This window comes from Ictalurus furcatus, chromosome 14, assembly GCF_023375685.1.
Source record: "Ictalurus furcatus strain D&B chromosome 14, Billie_1.0, whole genome shotgun sequence".
Taxonomy (NCBI): Eukaryota; Metazoa; Chordata; class Actinopteri; order Siluriformes; family Ictaluridae; genus Ictalurus; species Ictalurus furcatus.
Genome location: NC_071268.1, coordinates 18787777 through 18809281, shown reverse-complemented (window position 1 = coordinate 18809281; position 21505 = coordinate 18787777). Strand labels below are relative to the sequence as shown.

At 39.4% G+C, this 21505-nt stretch overlaps 1 protein-coding gene across 1 annotated transcript in view; it reads left to right on the top strand.

The window, feature by feature from the left end:
- Window positions 1–18701: 18701 nt before the first annotated feature.
- Window positions 18702–21505, top strand: part of tjp1b (tight junction protein 1b) — a 71835-nt gene continuing 69031 nt past the window's right edge. Inside the window, exon 1 of the mRNA XM_053640830.1 lies at window positions 18702–20056. Within this exon, the coding sequence (XP_053496805.1) occupies window positions 19959–20056 (98 nt within the window). The 5' untranslated portion in view covers window positions 18702–19958. The remainder of the gene's footprint in view (window positions 20057–21505) is intronic.

The following is a 21505-nucleotide window of genomic DNA, read 5'->3' as shown; positions in this document are numbered from 1 at the left end:
GCTGACAGCTGGTAACAATTGAGACGCGCCCTCACATATCCACCAATAACTTAACAAGGAGGAGACAAAACAGAAACAAACGCACATGTCCATTGTAAACAAAGTCTCCATGGTTTCTATGTAATTCACAAGCATGTGCTCGCTCTGGTTTGTGCATGCACGTGCCATCCGGCTCTCTGTGCACATCGCCACCTCAGCGCCATCTGCCAGCGAGATCATTACAGAACCCCCCTCCAAAGGCGCCAAAGAACACTCCCCTCCAATGGAGGTCCTGGTCCCCTGGGTAACCTGTCCTTCGCTGCACCAGGAAACTGAGCGGCCTCTGCTGGGCAGCAGGCAGGCGGAGTACCCCCCCCCCCAGACGGCTGGCGCTCAGGGTGACGTCCTCAGCAGGGCTGGAGCTCGGAGAGATGTCCTCTGCGTGGCTGGAGTTCGGAGAGACGTTCTCTGCGGGGCTGGGACATGGAGAGACGTCCTCTGTGGGACAGGACAGCGGGACAGCTTCCTTGGCGGGACAGGACAGTGGGACAGCTTCCTCGGTGGGACAGGACAGTGGGACAGCTTCCTCGGTGGGACAGGACAGCGGTACAGCTTCCTCGGCGGGACAGGACAGCGGGACAGCTTCCTCGGCGGGACAGGACAGCGGGACAGCTTCCTTGGGCTGGGACCCCGAGGTCACCTTGTTGAGCTTGGGCTGGAGCGCCGAAGCTGCAGATTCTAGCCTGTCCACCCACTCGTAATACAGGTGGAATGGCAGGTCAGCCTGGGGCATCCCATGGACTCGCCACCCCAGTAGATCCAGGCCACGAAGATGCCCTGGCTGGAAGAACTCAAGAAAGTTCCGTGAACTGGATGACATCATGGAGGGCGGAGGACCCAGTACTTACCAGTCGCGCCGCCCGGTCCCGGACTGGGCCGCAAAACTGGGACGCTAAGAGCCCAAGCCACTGTCTCTTATCAGGCTTGGGATTCTCCAGACTGCAGAAATACACCTGGCATTGGCAGAGGAACTCCATCGGGTAGCTCCCCAATCCTGATGTCTCCGGCGGGAGTTCGGTGGCGGTCCTCTGAGGGAACTGCACTGACAAGAAACGCGGCCAGTAATCCGTGTATTTCTCATGACGCTCTCCTGCTGCTTCCATTGTGAGGGCGCAGTATTCTTTAACGAAACGGACTCTAAACGGACTCGAACAGGAAGCAAGTGCAGATCAATGTCTTTATTTACAACTAAAGTCAAAGTACAAGAAAACGGGAAACAAAGTCTAAACATAAAACTTGAACTGAGGCATGAAACATGAAACTAGAACCAAGGCGTGAAACATGAAACTAGAGCAGGGCAGGGAAACAATACCGCATGGCACCATTACACATATCAACATATAACTAGAACTAAGGCATGAAGCATGAAGCATGAAACCAGAGCAGGGCATGGAAACACTACCGCATGGCACCATTACATATTTAACTCATTTAAACCTTTAATACTGCGCAAAGTGCGCAGCAACGCGAGGGGTTTAAATAACTAATGTCATTTACCTTAAATGCTGACAGCTGGTAACAATTGAGACGCGCCCTCACACATCCACCAATAACTTAACAAGGAGGAGACAAAACAGAAACAAACGCACATGTCCATTGTAAACAAAGTCTCCATGGGTCCAATGTAACTCGCAAGCATGTGCTCGCTCTGGTTCGTGCACGCACGTGCCCTCTGGCTCTCCGTGCACATCGCCACCGCAGGGCCATCTGCCGGCGAGATCGTGACAGTCTGAAATACAAAAATAAAAATGATCACTATGGTTGTTTCATAAGGAAATTATGACCAATTCCCTCAACAAAATGTTAAAATTAAAAAGGCCATAAAAACATCTAACAGTGCATAGACTTAATAAAATAACTGTATGTATGAGGCTCTTAAATGATTGGGTGGCCATCCCATCACTGTAGCTATGAACTGGACAATATGGTACAATTAACAAAGCAATTTGATAAGATTGAATAAAATCAACAATGCAATATTTAATGGCAGCTAAACACACCTGGTGACCATTTAATGTGCCATAATTTATGATCTTCTACCACTGGCTATCAATTATTACTGCAGAGCATGGGGTGTGTGTCCAGGTGAATAATGTACTTGGCAGGTCTTTGGGCTGCTATGATACATTGCAGTGGCAATCAAAGCAACAGCAAGACAGTGAATTATAATAAATTACATGTAGCATCCAATAGTTGGGGAACTAAATTTTGATGTAAGAGAGATTTACGTCAACAAATGTATCTTAAATTTTGTGAAGTCATTATATAATAATATTAACAATTGCAAATTGATAATAAATAAATAAAATGTTTTTTTAATAAGCATAATGTATTGGATATTTTAAAAAAAAAAGTATTATTATAGAACACTATTACAGTTTACCATATAGTGACATTGGTAAGTCAGACTATATATCAGCTATTTCAATTCTTTATCCAGCATATAGGTGACAGCAATGTTTGGCTGCTCAAAAATATATATATTTAACAAAGATATTTTTTGTAAACCTGTGTTGTGTTTTTTTGTGAATTTTTTAAACAATTTTTTTTAACAAAAGATAAAAGGTCAAACAATGAAGACAATTTTTCACAGCCTTCTTTGATCATATTTACTAAGGGTGCCAATATTAGTGGAGGGCACTGTAGATGTCTAATGTACCTAGTTTGATTTTGTAATGTTTTTTGTGACCGTTCTTCTAGATTGTACTATTGTCATGATTTTACCAAGAGTGTGTGACCTAAAGATTTGTGTATTCACCTTTGTATCTGATTCTTCTTCCCCTATCGATAAGACTGTGTATATACAAGAAATAATTACAAGGATAACAATGCAATAATCAACCCTCCATCATGTTCCTCACAAGAATTTCTCGAAAGGAACTCAGCTCACTCCCAGTCATTAACCTGCTATCACATGACAGAAAACAAAGAAAGGTTTCTCAACACAGTAAAGTTGCACAGTAAAGTAATCTTTTCAAAGTACCAGTAACTTCCTTATTGCACATTCTCAGCTCCCATTGCCCAATGGGTGTATTTACATTTATATTTATTCATTTAGCAGATGCTTTTATCCAAAGTGACTTACAAATGAGGAAATACAAGCAAAGCGATATATCAAGCGGAGAACAATACAAGTAGTGCTACCATGCAAGATATAAAATTGAGTTCTAGAGAAGCAAAGTGTATTTCTTTTCAATCTCATGTTGTACCAAATTCAAAGCAATGACCACAATCACTGTTGGACTGTCATTCTTAGTGTGTCTATAGGAGAAATGAAGCAACCTAAACTAGACCAAATAATAATTCAGCATGATAATTTTATTTCATTTCTTATTTCACATAGTTTTCTCATTGCTAATATGGTCCTGAGCACATTTACCAAAATTAACACATTTTATCAAGACAATACATAATACACCTATTATATAATTTTTTTTTATAATAAATAAATTATTATATATTAATTAATTATTAAGGAACAGTAAGCTGGCAGATTTGATTTCACTACAGTTTGCTAGGCTGAACTAGTAATAATGAACAATTTCAGAGAACAGCTGTGGATGGTTATGTATGATTTCAGTTTAAGGACATGAACTTACACATTTATTGAGCGCTATGTCTCAATGGCACTTATTAACCAAGAAGGTAAACAAGGCAATTGAACAATCCTTATATGTAGACTATTATTTAACATTTAATAGTGATTGCTACAAGTAGTATAACATGTTCTGGGAATGTACCTTAACAATGGGTACACATTCATCATTATCCATTTGTGATTTCAAATTGAGTGTGCACAATGAAGCTATCTAATCAATCATGAATCTTAACTGTGTAATAATAGTCTACTAAAGCAACTGACCTCTACAGTCCCTCTGAAACTATTGAAATTGCAAGGCCAATTAATTTCTTTGTGCTGTACACCAAAGACATTTGTGTTTGAGATTAAAAGATGGATATGAGACAACAGTTTAGGATTTCAGCTTTTATTTCCTGATATTTACATCTAGATGTGTTTAAAAACAGAAAACATAGAAACTTTTGTATCCGACCATCCGATTTTTAGGTGTTCCTTGGAGTACCAAGGAAGAGACTTTCACATCAGCCACTGCACCGAGCTTCATAAATAACCTCGCAGAAACATGAATTAGATTTGGATCACCATCTGATCCGATAGAACTCGATCAGGCGACTGAAAGCTTAGAGTCAGCGCTCCGCTACACGCTAGATAGAGTGGCTCCACTCAAAAGAAAATTAATTAGAGAGAAAAAACTAGCACCCTGGTATAACGATAAAACGCGTACCTTAAAACGGACCACTCGACCATTAGAACGTAAATGGCGTCAAACCAAATTGGTAATATTTCAAACAGCATGGAAGGAGAGCCTCCTGAACTATAGAAAATCTCTAAAAGCGATGCTAGAATGTCTATCTCTCCACCATAGGAGACAACAAAAACAATTCTAGATTTCTATTCAACACAGTAGCAAAATTGACTAGGAATAAAACCACTACAGAGAGAATCACTCAATCATTACATAGCAGTGAAGATTTCATGAAATTTTTCTTGGTAAGATTGAAAATATTAGATGTGAAATTCATGCTATTAAATTAAAAGCAGACAGTATTGTAACAACCCCATTAGATGATAATGTAGCAATATCAGATCAATGTTTAGAGTGTTTTGCTCCCCTTAGAGAGACCGAACTAGTTTCATTAATCTCTTCAGCAAATTCATCAACTTGCATACTAGATCCTGTACCTACATGTTTCTTTAAACAGATTTGTCCTGGAGTAATTTAACCACTTTTAAATACAATCAATTCTTCCCTTAGCACTGGCTATGTACCTAAATCTCTTAAATTAGCAGTAATTAAATCCCTGATTTAAAAAACCTGACCTTGACCCCTCTCAACTGTCCAGCTATAGACCAATATCAAATCTGCCCTTCATCTCTAAGATCTTAGAAAAGGTTGTAGCAAAGCAGTTATGCTCGTACTTACATAGGAATAACATTCATGAAATGTATCAGTCAGGATTTAGACCTCATCATAGCACAGAGACAGCGCTGGTTAAAGTAGTAAATGACCTACTACTGGCCTCTGATCAGGGTTGTGTCTCGCTGCTTGTGTTACTCGACCTTAGTGCCGCTTTTGATACTATAGATCATACTATTCTCCTTGATAGATTAGAAAATGTTGTTGGCATTAAGGGAACAGTCCTCTCCTGGCTCAGGTCTTATCTAACCGATCGTTATCAGTTCGTAGATGTAAATGGAGACTTCTCCACGCATACCGAGGTTAACTTTGGAGTACCACAAGGTTCTGTTTTAGGCCCACTGCTTTTTACTTTATATATGCTACTTCTAGGTCAAATTATTCATAAACATGGAATTAGCTTCCACTATTATGCTGATGATACACAGTTGTATGTTTCAGCGAAGCCAGAGGACAGACAGCAGCTTAATAAAGTTGAGGAATGTGTAAAGGACATTAGACGTTGGATGTTAACTAACTTCCTTTTACTTAATTCTGATAAGACAGAAATACTTTTATTAGGATCACGTGTAGCTAGAAGTAAGCTTTCTGATCACATAGTTACTCTGGATGGCCTTTCTGTTTCATCATGTGCAGCAGTAAAAGACCTTGGAGTGATTATTGACTCTAGCCTATCATTTGAAGCTCATGTAGATTATATTACTAGGATAGCCTTCTTTCATCTCAGAAATATTTCTAAGATAAGAAATATATTGTCACTACATGATGCAGAAATATTAGTTCATGCATTTGTCACCTCTAGACTAGACTACTGTAATGCCTTACTGTCTAGATGTTCCAGTAGGAACATAAACAAACTCCAGTTAGTTCAGAATGCAGCTGCTAGAGTCCTAACCAGAACACGAAGATACGACCACATCACCCCAATCTTATCAACACTGCATTGGCTCCCAGTGAAATCTCGTATTGATTATAAAATACTATTATTAACTTATAAAGCACTAAACGGTCTCGCACCACAGTATGTAAGTGACCTTTTGGTTTTCTATGATTCGCCACGCCTACTTAGATCAAAAGATGCGGGCTATTTGACGGTACCTCGAATAGTGAAGGCTACAGCAGGGGGGAGAGCTTTCGCTTATAGAGCCCCACAGTTATGGAACAGTCTTTCAATTAGTGTTCGGGACTCAGACACAGTCTCAGTGTTTAAGTCTAGGCTTAAAACGTATTTGTTTACTCAAGCCTACCCTGACTAGACTTTCTATTATGCTAAGCACAGTCTTAATAATCTTTTCTCTCCCTCTCTCCTTCTGCCGAGCCACACACGATTTTATGGAGATACTAGAGATCCTGATCCTTTCTGCTCTCCGGACCTGCCTGATCCGTTTCGGATGTCCTGCCTCTGGATGGAGCCCTCATCTACTCCAATTCCAGATTACTGGGACTACGGCTGCTGCTAAGGCCAAACAGACTTCATATAAATCAATAATGAACTTTTCCACCCTATCTGTTGTTACCCAGATGAGGATGGGTTCCTTCCTGAGTCTGGTTCCTCTCAAGGTTTCTTCCTCTTAACATCTTAGGAAGTTTTTCCTTGCCACTATCGCCACTCAGTGGCTTGCTCAGTTGGTATAAATTCGCACCTTTAATATCTGTATACCGTGTTAATATTTCTGTAAAACTGCTTTGAGACAATGTCTATTGTAAAAAGCGCTATACAAATAAAATTGAATTGAACTGAATTGAAAGAGAGGTTAATCAGTCTGATTATTTGGATCAGGTATGTTGGGACCAGGTAGCACATTCAAATGTGCAGGACAGGGGGTATTCCAGGACCAGGGCTGGGAACCTTTGGACTACACAGCTCAATACAAGCATTAGGTGTACATGAAGTGGAAATGTATGCCATCTACTGGTACAGTTAGCTAACTGAATCTGAATCTGAGTCAACTGAGCAGGGGATTACAATCCAGTAAATCTATTGATTAAGTAATGTCTTGCTTCTACAGGAATCACAGTTTTGATGCTTTACATGTAGACAGACCTGTACAGTGCATGATTCTTTTATTTCTTTTCATTATATATATATATATATATATATATATATATATATATATATATATATATATATATATATATATATATATATATATATGATGTTTATTGTCTTTATAACATAATATTAAGTAGAGTCAGTATGATTTAATGTTGTAAAAGGCATAAATAATGTTATCAATAATGTTTAGTAGAGGGATTAAGAAACCTCTCAATACCATTTTACAAATTAACTTGAGCAAAAAGGGGACACTACTTAACACAAAGGTAATCCTCTTATGGTGTGTAAGCATCAGGCTTACATTCTGGCACTGTCCAGATTGTACTCCTTCTCCAGACATTTTCTGTGTACAAAGCTTACTTAAAGGGGAAGAAACACCTGTATGGTAAAAATATGTGCTTTCAGTTTTTTGGCAATATTATGGACAGAACTGGTGAAGAAGTCTTAGTGGAAAGATTTAGAACAAAGATGTTTGGAAGTGGCACAAAGAAGTGGTATGTGCAGAGGACCAAGAAACAGAAGAAGGGAGCAAACAAAGCAGGATGCTGGAAGAAGAAAAAATGGGCTATCAGGCTTCTGAAGCAACACAGAGAGCTGTTACTGAATGAACTAGATGTGAACAAGATGCTTTCTTACCTGTTGTACAAGAAGGTCTTTTCTCTCAGTGAATATACAGAGATACTGGGCCAGGAGTCCAACAGAAAGATGGCAGAGCTTTTCTTGGATCAGATAATGGATAAGGGCCCAGATGCTTTTTACTCCTTCTGCTCTGTGCTGGAGGAAGTGTCTCCTCACCTACTCACATGCTTCCTGCTGGGACATGAAGGTACTCCTGTTTAGCTCTGACCAGTAAATGATTCATTCAGAAAGAGGTGAATGACTAGTCTGTCTCATTTTAGGCTTCTTCAGTCATTTTACTTCCAGTCTATATATTTTAGAGGATATATTCACGGCGTAGGTTATAGGGCCCTTTTGTAACTTTTATACATGAGTTGCTGTTGTGAATTATTAACATTAAAGTAAAAAAAAAAACAAAAAAAAAAAAAAACAATACAGATAAAAAAAAATATGTGCTACTTTACCAGATAATAAATAGTTACAACAAAAATGTTCAATGATTGTAAACAAAAAGGACAAAGCAAACATAGTCATAAAAGTCATTAAAACACAGATTTTTTTTTTTACACAAATATATTCATTTTATTTATTTACTTACTTACTTATTATTTTACAAAATTAACCCCTTTTTGTCTTTGTAAAACTTCTCATTTTTACATTAGTGGCAGGAATATTTTATGGATATGAAACAAGATATTTCTGCCAAAAGATCCTGACAGATCCTTATAATTCCAAGGTCTCAAACTACAAAGAAAGAGTAAGCTTTAAACAATGGGAAACACCAAGTGTTTGCTTAGCACAACATGGCATCTTATAGAAACCTACAGATTTGTACTGATTATGTACTACTATACAGAGGAAACCACATTAAAGCTGTACAGGCCACTAAGGCAGAAAATAGCCATCTAAATCCACACCACTGAGCAGATTACCAGCTAACCATTGAGACCAGACACAGCAAGCAGCAGCTTATTGAACTCAAATGTCTAGGATCCAGATTACCAGTAATAGTCTTCATATTTGGTTAAAGATTTTGAATTAGGGAGTTAAATATGAAACAGATTAATGTTAGGAATTATTTAAATCTTCAAATAATATATTTTGTAATACCTTTAACACTGTTCAACACATAGAACTGTGAACTTGGATAAAGGCTATGCAATGCTTTTTGAACAAATAAACAATGATGATTCACAGAAATCAGTTACAATTTAGGAATATTTACTCATGATTTTAGGAAAACAAAATAAACAATTTATAGTCCCTGTGTACAGCAGTCTTATAAGTTATTCAGTTATTTTTCACTTGCTGCATTAAACACACACACAACTTGATTTATACCAATATTTATATTTGTAATGTAAATGTATAAATATTACCCATGATCCATGGCAGATGGTGATAAATTAATGATGTATGTTCCATTTTGATATGGTTTGTATAGAACCATAGATTTCTAATCAATCATTTGTCCTTCATAGATGGCTCAGGCAGACATAATAAGAAGCAGGGACAGATTCTGCCTTCTCACAGTCAGGAAGATGTCTTTTTCAAAGAAGAGGGTACAGTTTGCTATCCCCCTTTGTATATGGATCCTCTTTTTGATACAAGGTAAGACATTACTCCTTGTGTGGCAAAATGGTTGTTCATGTAACAGATCCCAACCTGAGAAAATCAATTCTAATTCAAAGGAAACTTAGTAAAGCACACATCCTTACCATGACCAATTGTGTGGTCAATGGATATGGGCCAAGATTTACTTTGTAAAAAATCCTTACACACATTATAACATACTTGATAAAAAAAAAATACATGTTATAGTTATATGTTACACCCTCACTGAGCACTAATACTAATACTAATACTGGATAAGGCCTCACTTTGCTCTCAAAACAGCTTCAATTCTTCATGGCAAGGATTCCACAAGCTGTTGGAAACATTCCTTTGAGATTCTGGTCCATCCTGGCTTGATTGCATCATGCACTTCCTGCTGATTTTTCAGATGCACTTTTCTTCTATAGCCCATCCGCTTCAAGGTTTGATGTGTTGTGCATTATGAGATGCTTTTCTGTTCACCACAAATGTACAGAGTGGATATCTGAGTTACTGTAGCCTTTCTGTCAGCTCCAACCAGTCTGGCCATTCTCCGTTGACCTCTCTCATGAACAAGGCATTTCAGTCTGCAAAACTGCTGCTCATTGGATGTTTTTTCTTTACTGCATCATTCTAGAGTAAACTCTAGAGTCTTATATAGACTTTAATTGTCAACAGAAGGTTACTTTCATTTACACTATGCCAAGTCATGCCTTGCATTTTCAGTCATGAGGCTGTAGTGTGATTTTTTTTTTTTTTAGTTCAGTAACGATGATGCAATAGCCTTTTGTTACTCTGTATGAACAGATTTAGTTTAACAAGATTCATGCTAAGCGTCTCGTATATGTTTGACTCTTCCTCTACCACTTCTTATTTAATGTCTGCCCTTTTCTGTGGGCTTTATATAGACCCTTTTACTGGTATTTTCCACATAAAGTATGTAACTAAATAAAGAATAAACACTGGACACCTTGAGCATTTTCATTCTTCCGTTAGTTTAGTGTATCAAGGGACTAACCACCTACTGGGTTATTAACTAGTTTTAAATGAAATGACTCTGAGAGTGATGCAAAAGTAATTACGGTTTCCAAAGTAAGCCCAGCGGCTCTTTGTGGCATGGCAGATGGGCCTCGTTTAACTGATTACATCTATGATTTGATTAAATTCTACTTTTAGTCCCATGTACCACAGAGTCATCCTGTTACCAAGGTCATTTGAAAATTTGTCCTTATCTCTGGACACTTGCTGACATCACTGTTATAAGGTTGCTTACCTCGACATTCATTTTTGCTTTAAAATACCGTATGCATCTTTGTGGATATGACTTTATTTTTTGGGTTTGATTTATAGGGTTTGGTGGGTTGCTTTTGCATTTTCATTCCCTGGAGCTAGATAGAGCACATTCTCTATTTTTCTTATATCATAGCATCAGATTGCTTTTCATCTTGGTGAATGTGTGGTGACTGACAGTGGCATTGCATGCACATTTGAGTCTTTGAGTGTTTATATGTCTGTGTATTGTATGTGCGGTGTAACATGCACAGATGCTTGAAAGAGGATTTGTGTGTGTGTGTGTGTGTGTGTGTGTGTCCATATTTGTATAGGCCTCATAATAAGGCTGAGTTTTATAGGGGGCTGGAGGACAGGACTGGGATATGGGTGAAATAAAAAAATATAGAGACTGCAAAATGAAAGTATGGAGAGGCTGCTCCCAAGTGGTGTAACAGAAAAACAATTGCTTTCCATCGGAATTTGAACTCACTATCTACTGACGATGCAACAGCCATCCATGGCCTGGAGCAAATGGAGGAAAACTGCCCATGCTCTCTTTGTAGGAAGGATGGCACACTCTCTCTTGCCGGTCAGTCACAGTGACACTAGTCAACCGTGGGTTTCTGTGAGCTCATGTACTGTATGTGGAAGAGGATAGATAATGCATTCGTCTGAGTGCATTACGCTGCCCTGTGATGTAGTGTGGGCAGCAATTCAAAAATATCTAGTTGGCTGGCTTCACGTGTCTCAGAGGAAGCACATGTTAGCCTTCACCCTTCCACCTACCCATGTGGGCCGGTGTGTGGGAATTCGCAGGTGACCAAATTAGAGAGAAAATAGGAGGTAACAAAGGCTCAGGACAAGACTCTCAACTCTGACCTGGAGATGGAATGCTCTGGTGTGCGCACACACACACTAATACACAGCATGACAGTCTGAATCAAAATACTGCTGGACAAAACAATTTTACAATTATTTTTGGTCATATTTAGGAAAGAGCTACACACATAGACATAAAGTAAAGGACTGGGCAATCTGAACGAATCAGACATTCAAGAAAGCACAGACAGCAGAAAAACATGCTTATGGGTAGAACTGAGAAAGGGATGCAGTGCTCCAGCATGTGAGTACCAGCATTTCTGATCTGGCTTCTTGCATTAAAATTCAGTGACGCACTCTAATAAACAGGGTCATGAATTCAGAACTGCTCCACTGCTGATACACAATACACTGTGCTGTTTATCAGAAAGTTGTCTTATCTTCTTATTATAAATCCCATTTTGTCTCTCAAAATGCATTTGTTCACATGAAGACATGCAAGATATGGAAAAAAAAAAACGTGTTCTTTTATGTTTTATGCATTTTTATCACAGTCACTCCACAACCATGTGTCTCTCGCAGTTACAAATGTGTTTGAAACATTTAAATTGAATGTTGCCATTTCTCTGTGCATCTCTCCGTGTAGATATGGAGCAGATTCAGCCATAAGCTCTGCTTCTGCTTGACATTTGGATGTGAACTGTGTGTGTAGTTGGTGTATATTAGCTGATTTGTGCATGTGTGGTGCTCAAAGCATGTGTAACTGTGTGTTTGTGTATGCATCAATGAGGCTGTTGTAGCCCTGGTGCAATCTGACAGGTGCTAACAGCCTTCACTTCCTTTTTGTTAGGATTTAGCCCAGTGAACCATAATTTCAAACAAGTTATTATAAAAGCCAGGATCCACACACACACGCACACACAAACAAATGTTCTTGCTGAATAGAAAGGACATGAATTGCTATGGCAGGTCCAACGTTGCAGGGAAGGCTACAATATTTATCTGTTGGATTTTTCACTCTGTCCATGCCTGTCCGGCGCTGTTAACTTTCTTGCTGACTTCAACCAAACATGCTCTTCTAAATCATAGCCCCAGGCCTCACTCAGCAGGTGCAAGCTACTTGCAAGGACGTTGTCTGCCTGGCCTTATTCTTCAGCTCACAACTGTCACTAAAAACATTAATGATTTCCATTTTGGATCATATTAAGTAAATTAAATAAACTGTTTATTGTTTTGTTTAGTTTTTTTTCCCCATTTGCTTACTCTGTATGTCCACAATACTGTGTGAGTTATAAACAGGCTCACTTAATTTCCTCCCTGATTAAAGCAGGTGTATGTGCTTTCACAGTTTTCACGGCTGACACGAAGAGAACATGAGCCAAAGCCAAAAAGCAGTTAGCATATTTGCTTACGGGCCCAAGTCCTTTATACACAGTGAATGTCTGCGTTCAGAATTCAGGTCCTTATTGGTTAAAAATAACTAGGCTGAAATCCCAGCCTGTCAGGTTAAAAGAAGAGAAATGAAAGGGATGTAAAGGGAGAGAGTGAGAGAGAGAGAGAGAGAGAGAGAGAGGTTCTGCTCCACTCTGATGACTCACCTCACAGCACAGTGCGAGCAAGAGAGCACTGCGACAGCAATGAAGTGTGACTTGTGTGTGCCTGTGTGTGTATGTGTGGTGTGCATAGAAGTGTGTGTATTAGAATGTATGTGATATTTTAGCATGTGGCCAAGCCTGATTGTGTTCTCTACTGGTGCAGTGTACCCATGTGGAGAGGACCTTCCTGGCATCTCCTTTGTTTGGTACAAAAAGCTATAAATCACCCAGTTCCAGCTGGAGAAGATGCTTAAGGCTCAGGTCCAGCTTTCACCTCAGGGAATCGGCTTTGAGCCCTACAAACGATTCCTGAGCTGTTTTTTTTCCCTCCACATAGAAAAACAGGGAGCAGAGATAGGCCATGGGAAGGAGGGCATTTTGCACTTGTCCTATTTAACACACTATAAATGATTTCTACATGACATTGGGGAACCAGACAAAAATTTATATATGGCACAAATAATAATAATAATAATAATAAAAATAATAATAATAGTGTTAACGTATATAGCACATTTCAGTGACCCAAAGACAAGTAAAACCTTACCACTTACACATAATACCATAATTAAGCAACTAAAAATACAATGAACACACAATAAAGATACTGAAGAAAGACCTTTTCTTTACCCACTCAGGGCTACACCAACCACACTGCATACAATAAACTGCACAGCGTGTCCTGCTCACAGCAAGAGTAAAACAATATGGGAGGTTTGATTAGCCTTGTGTAGCCATACAGTATGTTGGGTATGTACACATATTCATGTCCGTGTTTGTACCTTTGTGAATCTATGGGTCTGTTGGCTTGTTTTAGGCCTGTATGAGGACCAAAATCCCAACAAAATTACAAGAGCCAAATGATTTCTAGTTGGTTAGCATTATTTAGCTACAATAATGATTCAGTGAATGATAGGTCTTTGTAAAGACTGATTGCCATTTCCAAATTGTCCATAGTGTGTGAATGTGTGTGCAATGGTGTGTGCGATTGTTCCCTGTGATGGAACACCTAGTGTTGTGCCCTGATTCCCGCGACCCTGTGTCGGATAAGCAGTACAGAAAATGGATGGATGGAAATATATATATACATACACACATATATATACACATATATACATATATATATATATATATATATATATATATATATATATATATATATATATATATACATACACACACATATATATACATATGTGTGTGTGTGTGTGTGTGTGTGTGTGTGTGTGCATATGTGTGTGTGTCTTTGGTAAGTACTGTAAGGACCAGACCTGCTGCTGCAGTAGAAAGTGTGCATGAAGGAGAGGATGCATTAGAGCCTCAGACTGCAGTAGGAACATTGCTTCTGACCTAGTGCTGTCTAAGCATGGTGATATATACACACAGTCCCACTGTGCCACAGTCTGACCGTTTCTGTACCTAAGCTTCAGCAGCCCACCATTTTCCCACAAATCCATACACTTAATATGTTACAGTATGGTTAAGGACTCATTACGAAATCTAGTTTTATGACAGTTTTAATACTAATCTAGCTTGAGCCAAATGAACACAGAATAAATTCAACACTAAGGATGTTGCCTGCGTTGGCTACTCGTGTATTAATTATGTAGCTTTTGGCTCGAATTATGAATCGTAATGTAGCATATATAGCTCATAAATCGTATGAATAGGATGCCATGTCTCTATAATTATGCATGCTTCTGTGACAGTCTTCTGAAGCAAAAAGATCTCAAATTTTCTCTGATTAAAATGTAACATTTAAACACCATCCAAGAGTATACAGGATAATGTTTCATTTGCAGAGCATCTGATTTGTTTTTTGAACACAAATTTATAAATAGATTGGAGGAATAAAGTGGTATAATAGTATAGTATTAATATAATAACGACACAGTTGCATATTAATGACATACTAATGACACAGTAATGACATATAGCTTTAAGCCTTTGCTCAGACACCTATGAAGTGATTACTTCTACTGCCTGCAGTAATTATTGTATGATCTAATTTGTCAGGCAAAAAGGTTTTTCAAATTCTCTTTTGATTGGGTGAAGTAAAATACTAGGCCATATGCTTGTAGGCTGATATAGCTTGACGTCACAAGCCTAATTACACTCACCCTTGAAATAGATTCAGCATGAACTATTTCTGTTTAATGTTCTCATCCAATACCTCCAGCCTTAGCTCTCAAGCCAGTGACTGACAATCAGCCTCTTATATAGATAAAGGTCACTCTGCAGGATTTATTTCTTAGCATTCGTTTTTATCGATTTGTAACATGTGTTTTCCGGTCATTAGAATGATCAAGCATTATTTTAAAGAATCAACTATCTTTGTATAACTGTTTCCAGTCTGAATATTTTAAGCAGCAGGACAAAGGCAGCTACAATACAGGCAACAAAGAGAAACTTGAGGCTGGGTACTTCACAGGAATATATTAACATCATATCATTGCACTAACTTTTTAATAGTTTATAATAGTTTGCTCTCTGAGTACCAGGCACCAATGGTTATTGGAATGATGATGAATTCATAACCAGTCAAATCAACATATTAATTATGAAAGCAAAGAACCCACAATGCAGAAAATAGGTTTTTAATGAACACCAGTATTACATAAAAATTCTTCTTAAATGTATAACTCTTCTTTGATTGCAACTTAGTTTGATTATACAAATTGGTAGACATGCTTGATTATTTACAAATCGGTAGGGCTATATCAGGGAACCATGTCAATAACCACAGACTGATAGCATAATATTCTGAAATATTAAGAGTAACTTCATTTTAATAAACAAATATTTCTATTTCATTCATTTTAACCCAGAGGCAGATACTTTCTTGAGTATGCCTGCTGGGACCTTCCAACAAATGCATGTAGTGAAGTAAGTACTTACTTAGTATTTGTAATAATTACTGCCATCATACAGCTTCTTTCACTTCCATCTTCTTCTTTTGTAGAATGTTATGGAGCTTTATTTGCTTTTCAGTGCTTTTGAAATGGAAAACATCTATTCTAATAATGTTATCAAAATGATATTAAAAGAGAAAGGGGTCAAAAATCACACCAGGGTGGCCTGATACAACTGAAGAGCTACTACATAATCAGAAAATGTATTTATAGCTTCTCGTGACCCTTGTGGAAGTACTTCAGTCTTCATAATTAAGTAAATTGAGGTTACTCATCATCCAGTGTCTATTTTCCTTTACACAATCCTCAACATTATTAAACTGATATCTGGTTTGGCTAAAACATACAGCTGTGTGCGAAGTTAATAGCATGTTCATGAATAATTTTACCCAGAGATAGCATAAGTAAAGAAAGCAGTAGCCCTAGAGAAGAGTCTTGTGGAACACCAAACCTTACCTTTGAACTTATTAAGAGGTCACCAGTAACATTTATGGTAAGACCTGAGCCAGAAAAGAGGTTGTTTCTGTAACTGTCTAAAAAAAAAAACCAAATAATACAAGCAAAAAATGCAAACTTGATTGGAGATTTTATCATTTTTAACAGCGGTTCAGTTGCTTCGGGTAGTATTTCTTAAAGAACGTGTATAGGCATCAGATCTAGCACAGAAACTTGTTGAAATGATCTGAGGATCCCAAATGCTCAAATCTGGCAATGGCTAAAGAGCTTAACAAAGTAGACCGGTTTGAATTACTTTCTAAATGAATGAACAACCTGCCAGCTTTCATGGCTCATTTGGAAATGACGATTCTGAAGCTGGGATTATAAATGCTTATACCCTTCAACAGAGCCCTCCTTATAGCCCAATAAAACCAATATATCTCAGGTTTATTGCCCAGAATATCTCAGACCAGTCTGGGCCACATGCCTACCATTGATGCCTGTGTCATGTCTCTAGTGGGCACCAGACAAAGCCCTACACCCACATGTGCATTGTCCAATTGTTTTACACAGATGCACTGATGACACTCTAGTGAGAACTTGGGATATTGATCATGTGTGGCACGTACTAGCAATATTTTGTCATTTTACTCCTAGCATTGTAGCAGGCCCTCCAATCTACAGAAGCAGAAGACCTCACTAGCAGTTGAACACCAAGGCCAGGCTATGGGGTGACTCTGGACTCTGGTTAATGGTGAATGATAGATGTATGTAAATTAACCTTATGAAATCTGCCCTGTGTGCCATTCTCACTGTTTGGGTCAGTCTCCAACGAAACCCTGGTTATGAGAGTGCTGGATTCGGACCCACAAAGTCAAAGGGGCTTTGTCTGTACAATGCCTTTATGTCACCATAACCTGGTTCTGTAGTCAGTGCCCGTAAAGATCCTGCCTGCCTCCCACAAACCTTAGGCAAAGACAGTCATATATTGTCAGACATCTTGAAGGCTCTTCAAACAAGAGTGCATCCTCTTTAACCATGGGACAGGCTCTAGAGCAGAATTCATTAGGTAGTGACTACATCAGATCACTGGCTCTTGAAAGACAGTTTCACAGGGATACAAAGTACAGTCACTGGTATCAAGGTATCAACCTTCCTGAGACCTCATCGATATCAGACCCCATCAAAGTACTCCGACCCAAGAAATCTGGTCTCTCTTGAACAGTAGTGCAATGAAAGTGGTAGACCTCACTGTTCAAACAAGAGGTTCTATTCAAACTACTCCATTGTTCAGAAGAAAGATTGTGTTTTTCATCTAATTCTTTGAGAGGGTGGAACTGAAACTACTTTGCTACTCCAGTGTGTGCCCGATATTATTATGCTTGCTTATCAGATTCAGCCAGGCCACCGAGCACAGTACCTGTCAAGTTATGACAGCAGCCGCAGTGGAAATTCCCCTAGGCCTTCTGAAGCTACGGGATTTTCAGAAGTGGGTTATCAGGCTATGTCTGGATTTCAAATGCAATAACTAGAAGTGTGTTCTTGTCTTAGCAAGAGTGGCCAAGGTGCTAGTTTGCGGGAGACGCAGCATTCCTAATGAAAGGGGTCTGCTTAAGAGCATTTTACCACTGGAGAGAGATAATCACCACAGACCCTTCTTTTACAGGGTGGAGAAAAATGTGGTGCCATAGGGTCACTGGGGGCATGTGGCCTCCTAGTATAGGGACAAAACTCTGAGAAGGCTTCTAACATTAAAGAACATTAAAGAAGCTGCCAACACCTCCAAACACTATGCCATGCCAAGAAGGACTGTTACGTTCCAAGTAGCTCTCTCATAGAGACATAGAGACAGGGGAAAAAACTGAAGCAAAAAATCAGCGTAAATTGTCAAATGACCACTAGAAATGAACAGTTAACTTTTTAAACAGTTAGCAGTCCAACTTAATCTGAAGGTGGAATCGGTTTTACATTTGTAACCTTGGGACATATTGGACATACAGATGTGACAAATTCAGAGAAAAAAATAACATAAAGCGTCTTAATAAGGTGTTGAGCCACCATAAGGAGCCGAAACAGCTTTGGTGCACCTTGGAGTATATCCTTACACATATATCTGCTGAAACCATAATACAGGGATGCACTATTCTTCCAAATTATATTCCCTCAGCTGGTGCTTTGATGATGTGTGTCTAATATATCAGTCCAAAATCTCCCATAGGTGTTCAGTTGGGTTAAGTGACAGTCTGGTGACAGTGAAGGCCATAGCATATGATGTACATATTTTCATATTCATTAAACCATTCAGTGTGTCCTTGTGAAACACACTGAAACACTGAAAGTGCCCACAACTAGCATAATAGAAATGTTTCATCATAAGATGAATTTGATCAGTTAGAAAAACTTTGTGCTGTAATTCAGTGACTCTGTCATTTAAAGAGACCAATGGGCTCAAACCATGCCAGCAAAATGCCTCCTACAGCAAAAGAGACTTGTGGTTAGCACGTTTGCCTTGCACTTTCTGGGTTGGGGGTTGGAGTCGCACCTCTGCTCTGTGTTTGGGTGAAGTCTGCATGTTCTCCCCGTGCTTTCCTCCAGGTGTTCCAGTTTCCTCCTCCAGTCCAAAGACGTGTTGTAGGCTGACTGGCATTTCCAAATTGTCTGTAGTGTGTGAATGGTTATGTGAATGTGCGTACAATTGTGCCCTGTGATGGGTTCGTACCCCATCCAAGGTGTCCCCCACCTTGTGCCACAAGTTCCCTGGGATAGGCTCTAGGCTCCCCGCGACCCTGTATAGGAGAAGCGAAAAATGGATGGATGTATTGATTGACTGCCCCAACTTCCATTCAAAGTTTTCCTTGAGTTTCTTTTTCCCAGTACAGGTGCAGGTACTACCCTAATCAAATATACTACAGGACAGAGCTTAGATTGAAAAAAGTTATAAAGTATCATTTTCCTTTAAGCTTTAATGCAGTGACGTTACAAATCCCGAGCAAGACATAAGGTAGTGCTGATTTTATTCATTAGTGTCTTTTCCTGTCCATTACCAATGTCCTGCCACTACACACACACACACCCTCACACACAGGGTTCCCTGGCTCGTGGACGGACGCTTGGACGCTGCGGAGAAAAGCAGGCGCGTGTGTGAGGCGGAACGCGTTAAGCTGAGTGGCGCGCGTGGCGGGGGAGGAGGAGGAGGAGGAGCAGGAGTAGGAGGAGGAGGAGAGCAGAATGTGCATTTCCGGGCTAATACCGAGTGCAGTGACGGTGTGTGTGTGTGTGTGTGCATGCGCGCGTAGCGGTACGGCGGTGTGTGTGTGAGAGAGAGGAGATTCGGTGGAGAGTCTGATGGCTCCTCTCGATCGCCTCCTCCTCGGGGAGTGTTTGTCCTGTCAGTTCAGTCGCGCTCGAAATGGCGCTGTGATGATGGTGATGATGATGATGATGAAGATGATGATGATGCTGATGATGATGATGCTGAACGAGGAAGACGCGCCAGGAGCGGACGCCAGAGTATAGGAAGGAGAGCGCAGATCTAGCGGTACCTGTGCTTTTGTTTTTGGTTCGGATTTATTTTATTATTTATTTTTTTTTTTACTTTTGCAAAGCAGCGAGCAATACCATGGTGAACTATCAGAAATACATAACTGTTATGCAGCTGGCCTTAGGTGTGACAGCCATCAACCGAGACCGTAGTCTGCCGCCGAGAAAGCATATGTGGTGAGTATGAGGCTAAGTGCGGGTGGCCATGTACCCTATAGGTTGGTGGGTAAAAAAAAAAAAAGCAGAAGGAGAAGGAGGGAGGGAAGAGGGAAGGATGGAGCTTTAGGCTGCCATACACGCGCTACTTTCTCCTCTCCACGGAAGCACAGACAGGGACTCTGTTTCAGTGGCGAACACAGATATATGGCCACTTTCACTGGGTTGTAATCGGTACAGCTTAACGAGCAGGTACAGTTTGTAGAACGCGTGGGTTTTGTGAGTGTGTGTGTGTGTGTGTGTGTTTGGTTGGGGGTTACTAGCGTCTAAACAACAAAAATCCAGTGTTGACTATAACCCCTAGTGTTTACACTAGTCTAGCTGGACCAGCATGAAGGAGATCCAACACTCAGGATGATGCTTCTGTCTCATGTAGCTTATGTAGCTGGTCCTGATGCCGCATCACATTAATCACACTGGACCTATTATTGTATTAGTATGATGTCATGCTCTTTATGTTTTGTTTAGGTTCTTTTTTTGTGCAAGCTTTTTGTGACTCAACTGTCTTCTTCTTGCTTCATTCATAAACCACTGTCCTGTGACCAATGACCATCAATCAACCCCTTTCATCGCTGTGCACTGTTGGATTTCCTCAATGTTCCGAATAAAAACAATTGCAATTGCATTAATATGTGCTTTTTGTGTCACTTCTTCACCACCATGTAGTGTTTCCAACCCTTTCATTCAAAAACAAACCTCTTTTCTCCACTGTGTATTCATCTATTTGTTACCATACCACATTTGTCTGTGTCTCATGCTACCTGTGTCTTTAAGATTAATTTGCTTAGCTTTAGCATTTGTGCACGTAATTTTTCATTAGGGCTCTTGAGTGGTCTGAGACCTCTGCCTGTGTGGGTAGGAAGATAATCCAAGCAGGATTACACTTTGGTTTAAAAGATAACAGAGTTGTTAATTAATCATCAGTATAGGCCACCAAGATTTGGGTAGGCTCTCCTTCAAAATGGATGACGAATATGTTTACTAGAAAGCAGTATGGATGTCATCTTCCAAATACACAAAATTAAAAGTATATTTAATATTTTACAACACAATAACTGAAATAGTAAATTAAATGTATGACCTATTTATATACAGGAATACATTTAACAAATTTAACTATGAATTTTTTTCTACAGTGCTGTAGTTTGGTATTTTTTAATGTCTGTTTAGACACTGTTATCTCCAAAAGATAGTATTGAAAAATTCATGCATCAAAATCAAGCAATTCCGGCTGTAACAATCACAAAAAAAAAATCCTGTACGGACTGGATAGTGAAGAAATTCTCAGTTTACAGTTGCACATTGAAAGTCAAATTGAAAGTCTGTTCAGAAGTATGTTTCACCTCAAGGAGAAGATGCTTATCAGGGTCAAGGCAATAAAACGTCATTTCCAGATCACTACAATTACAA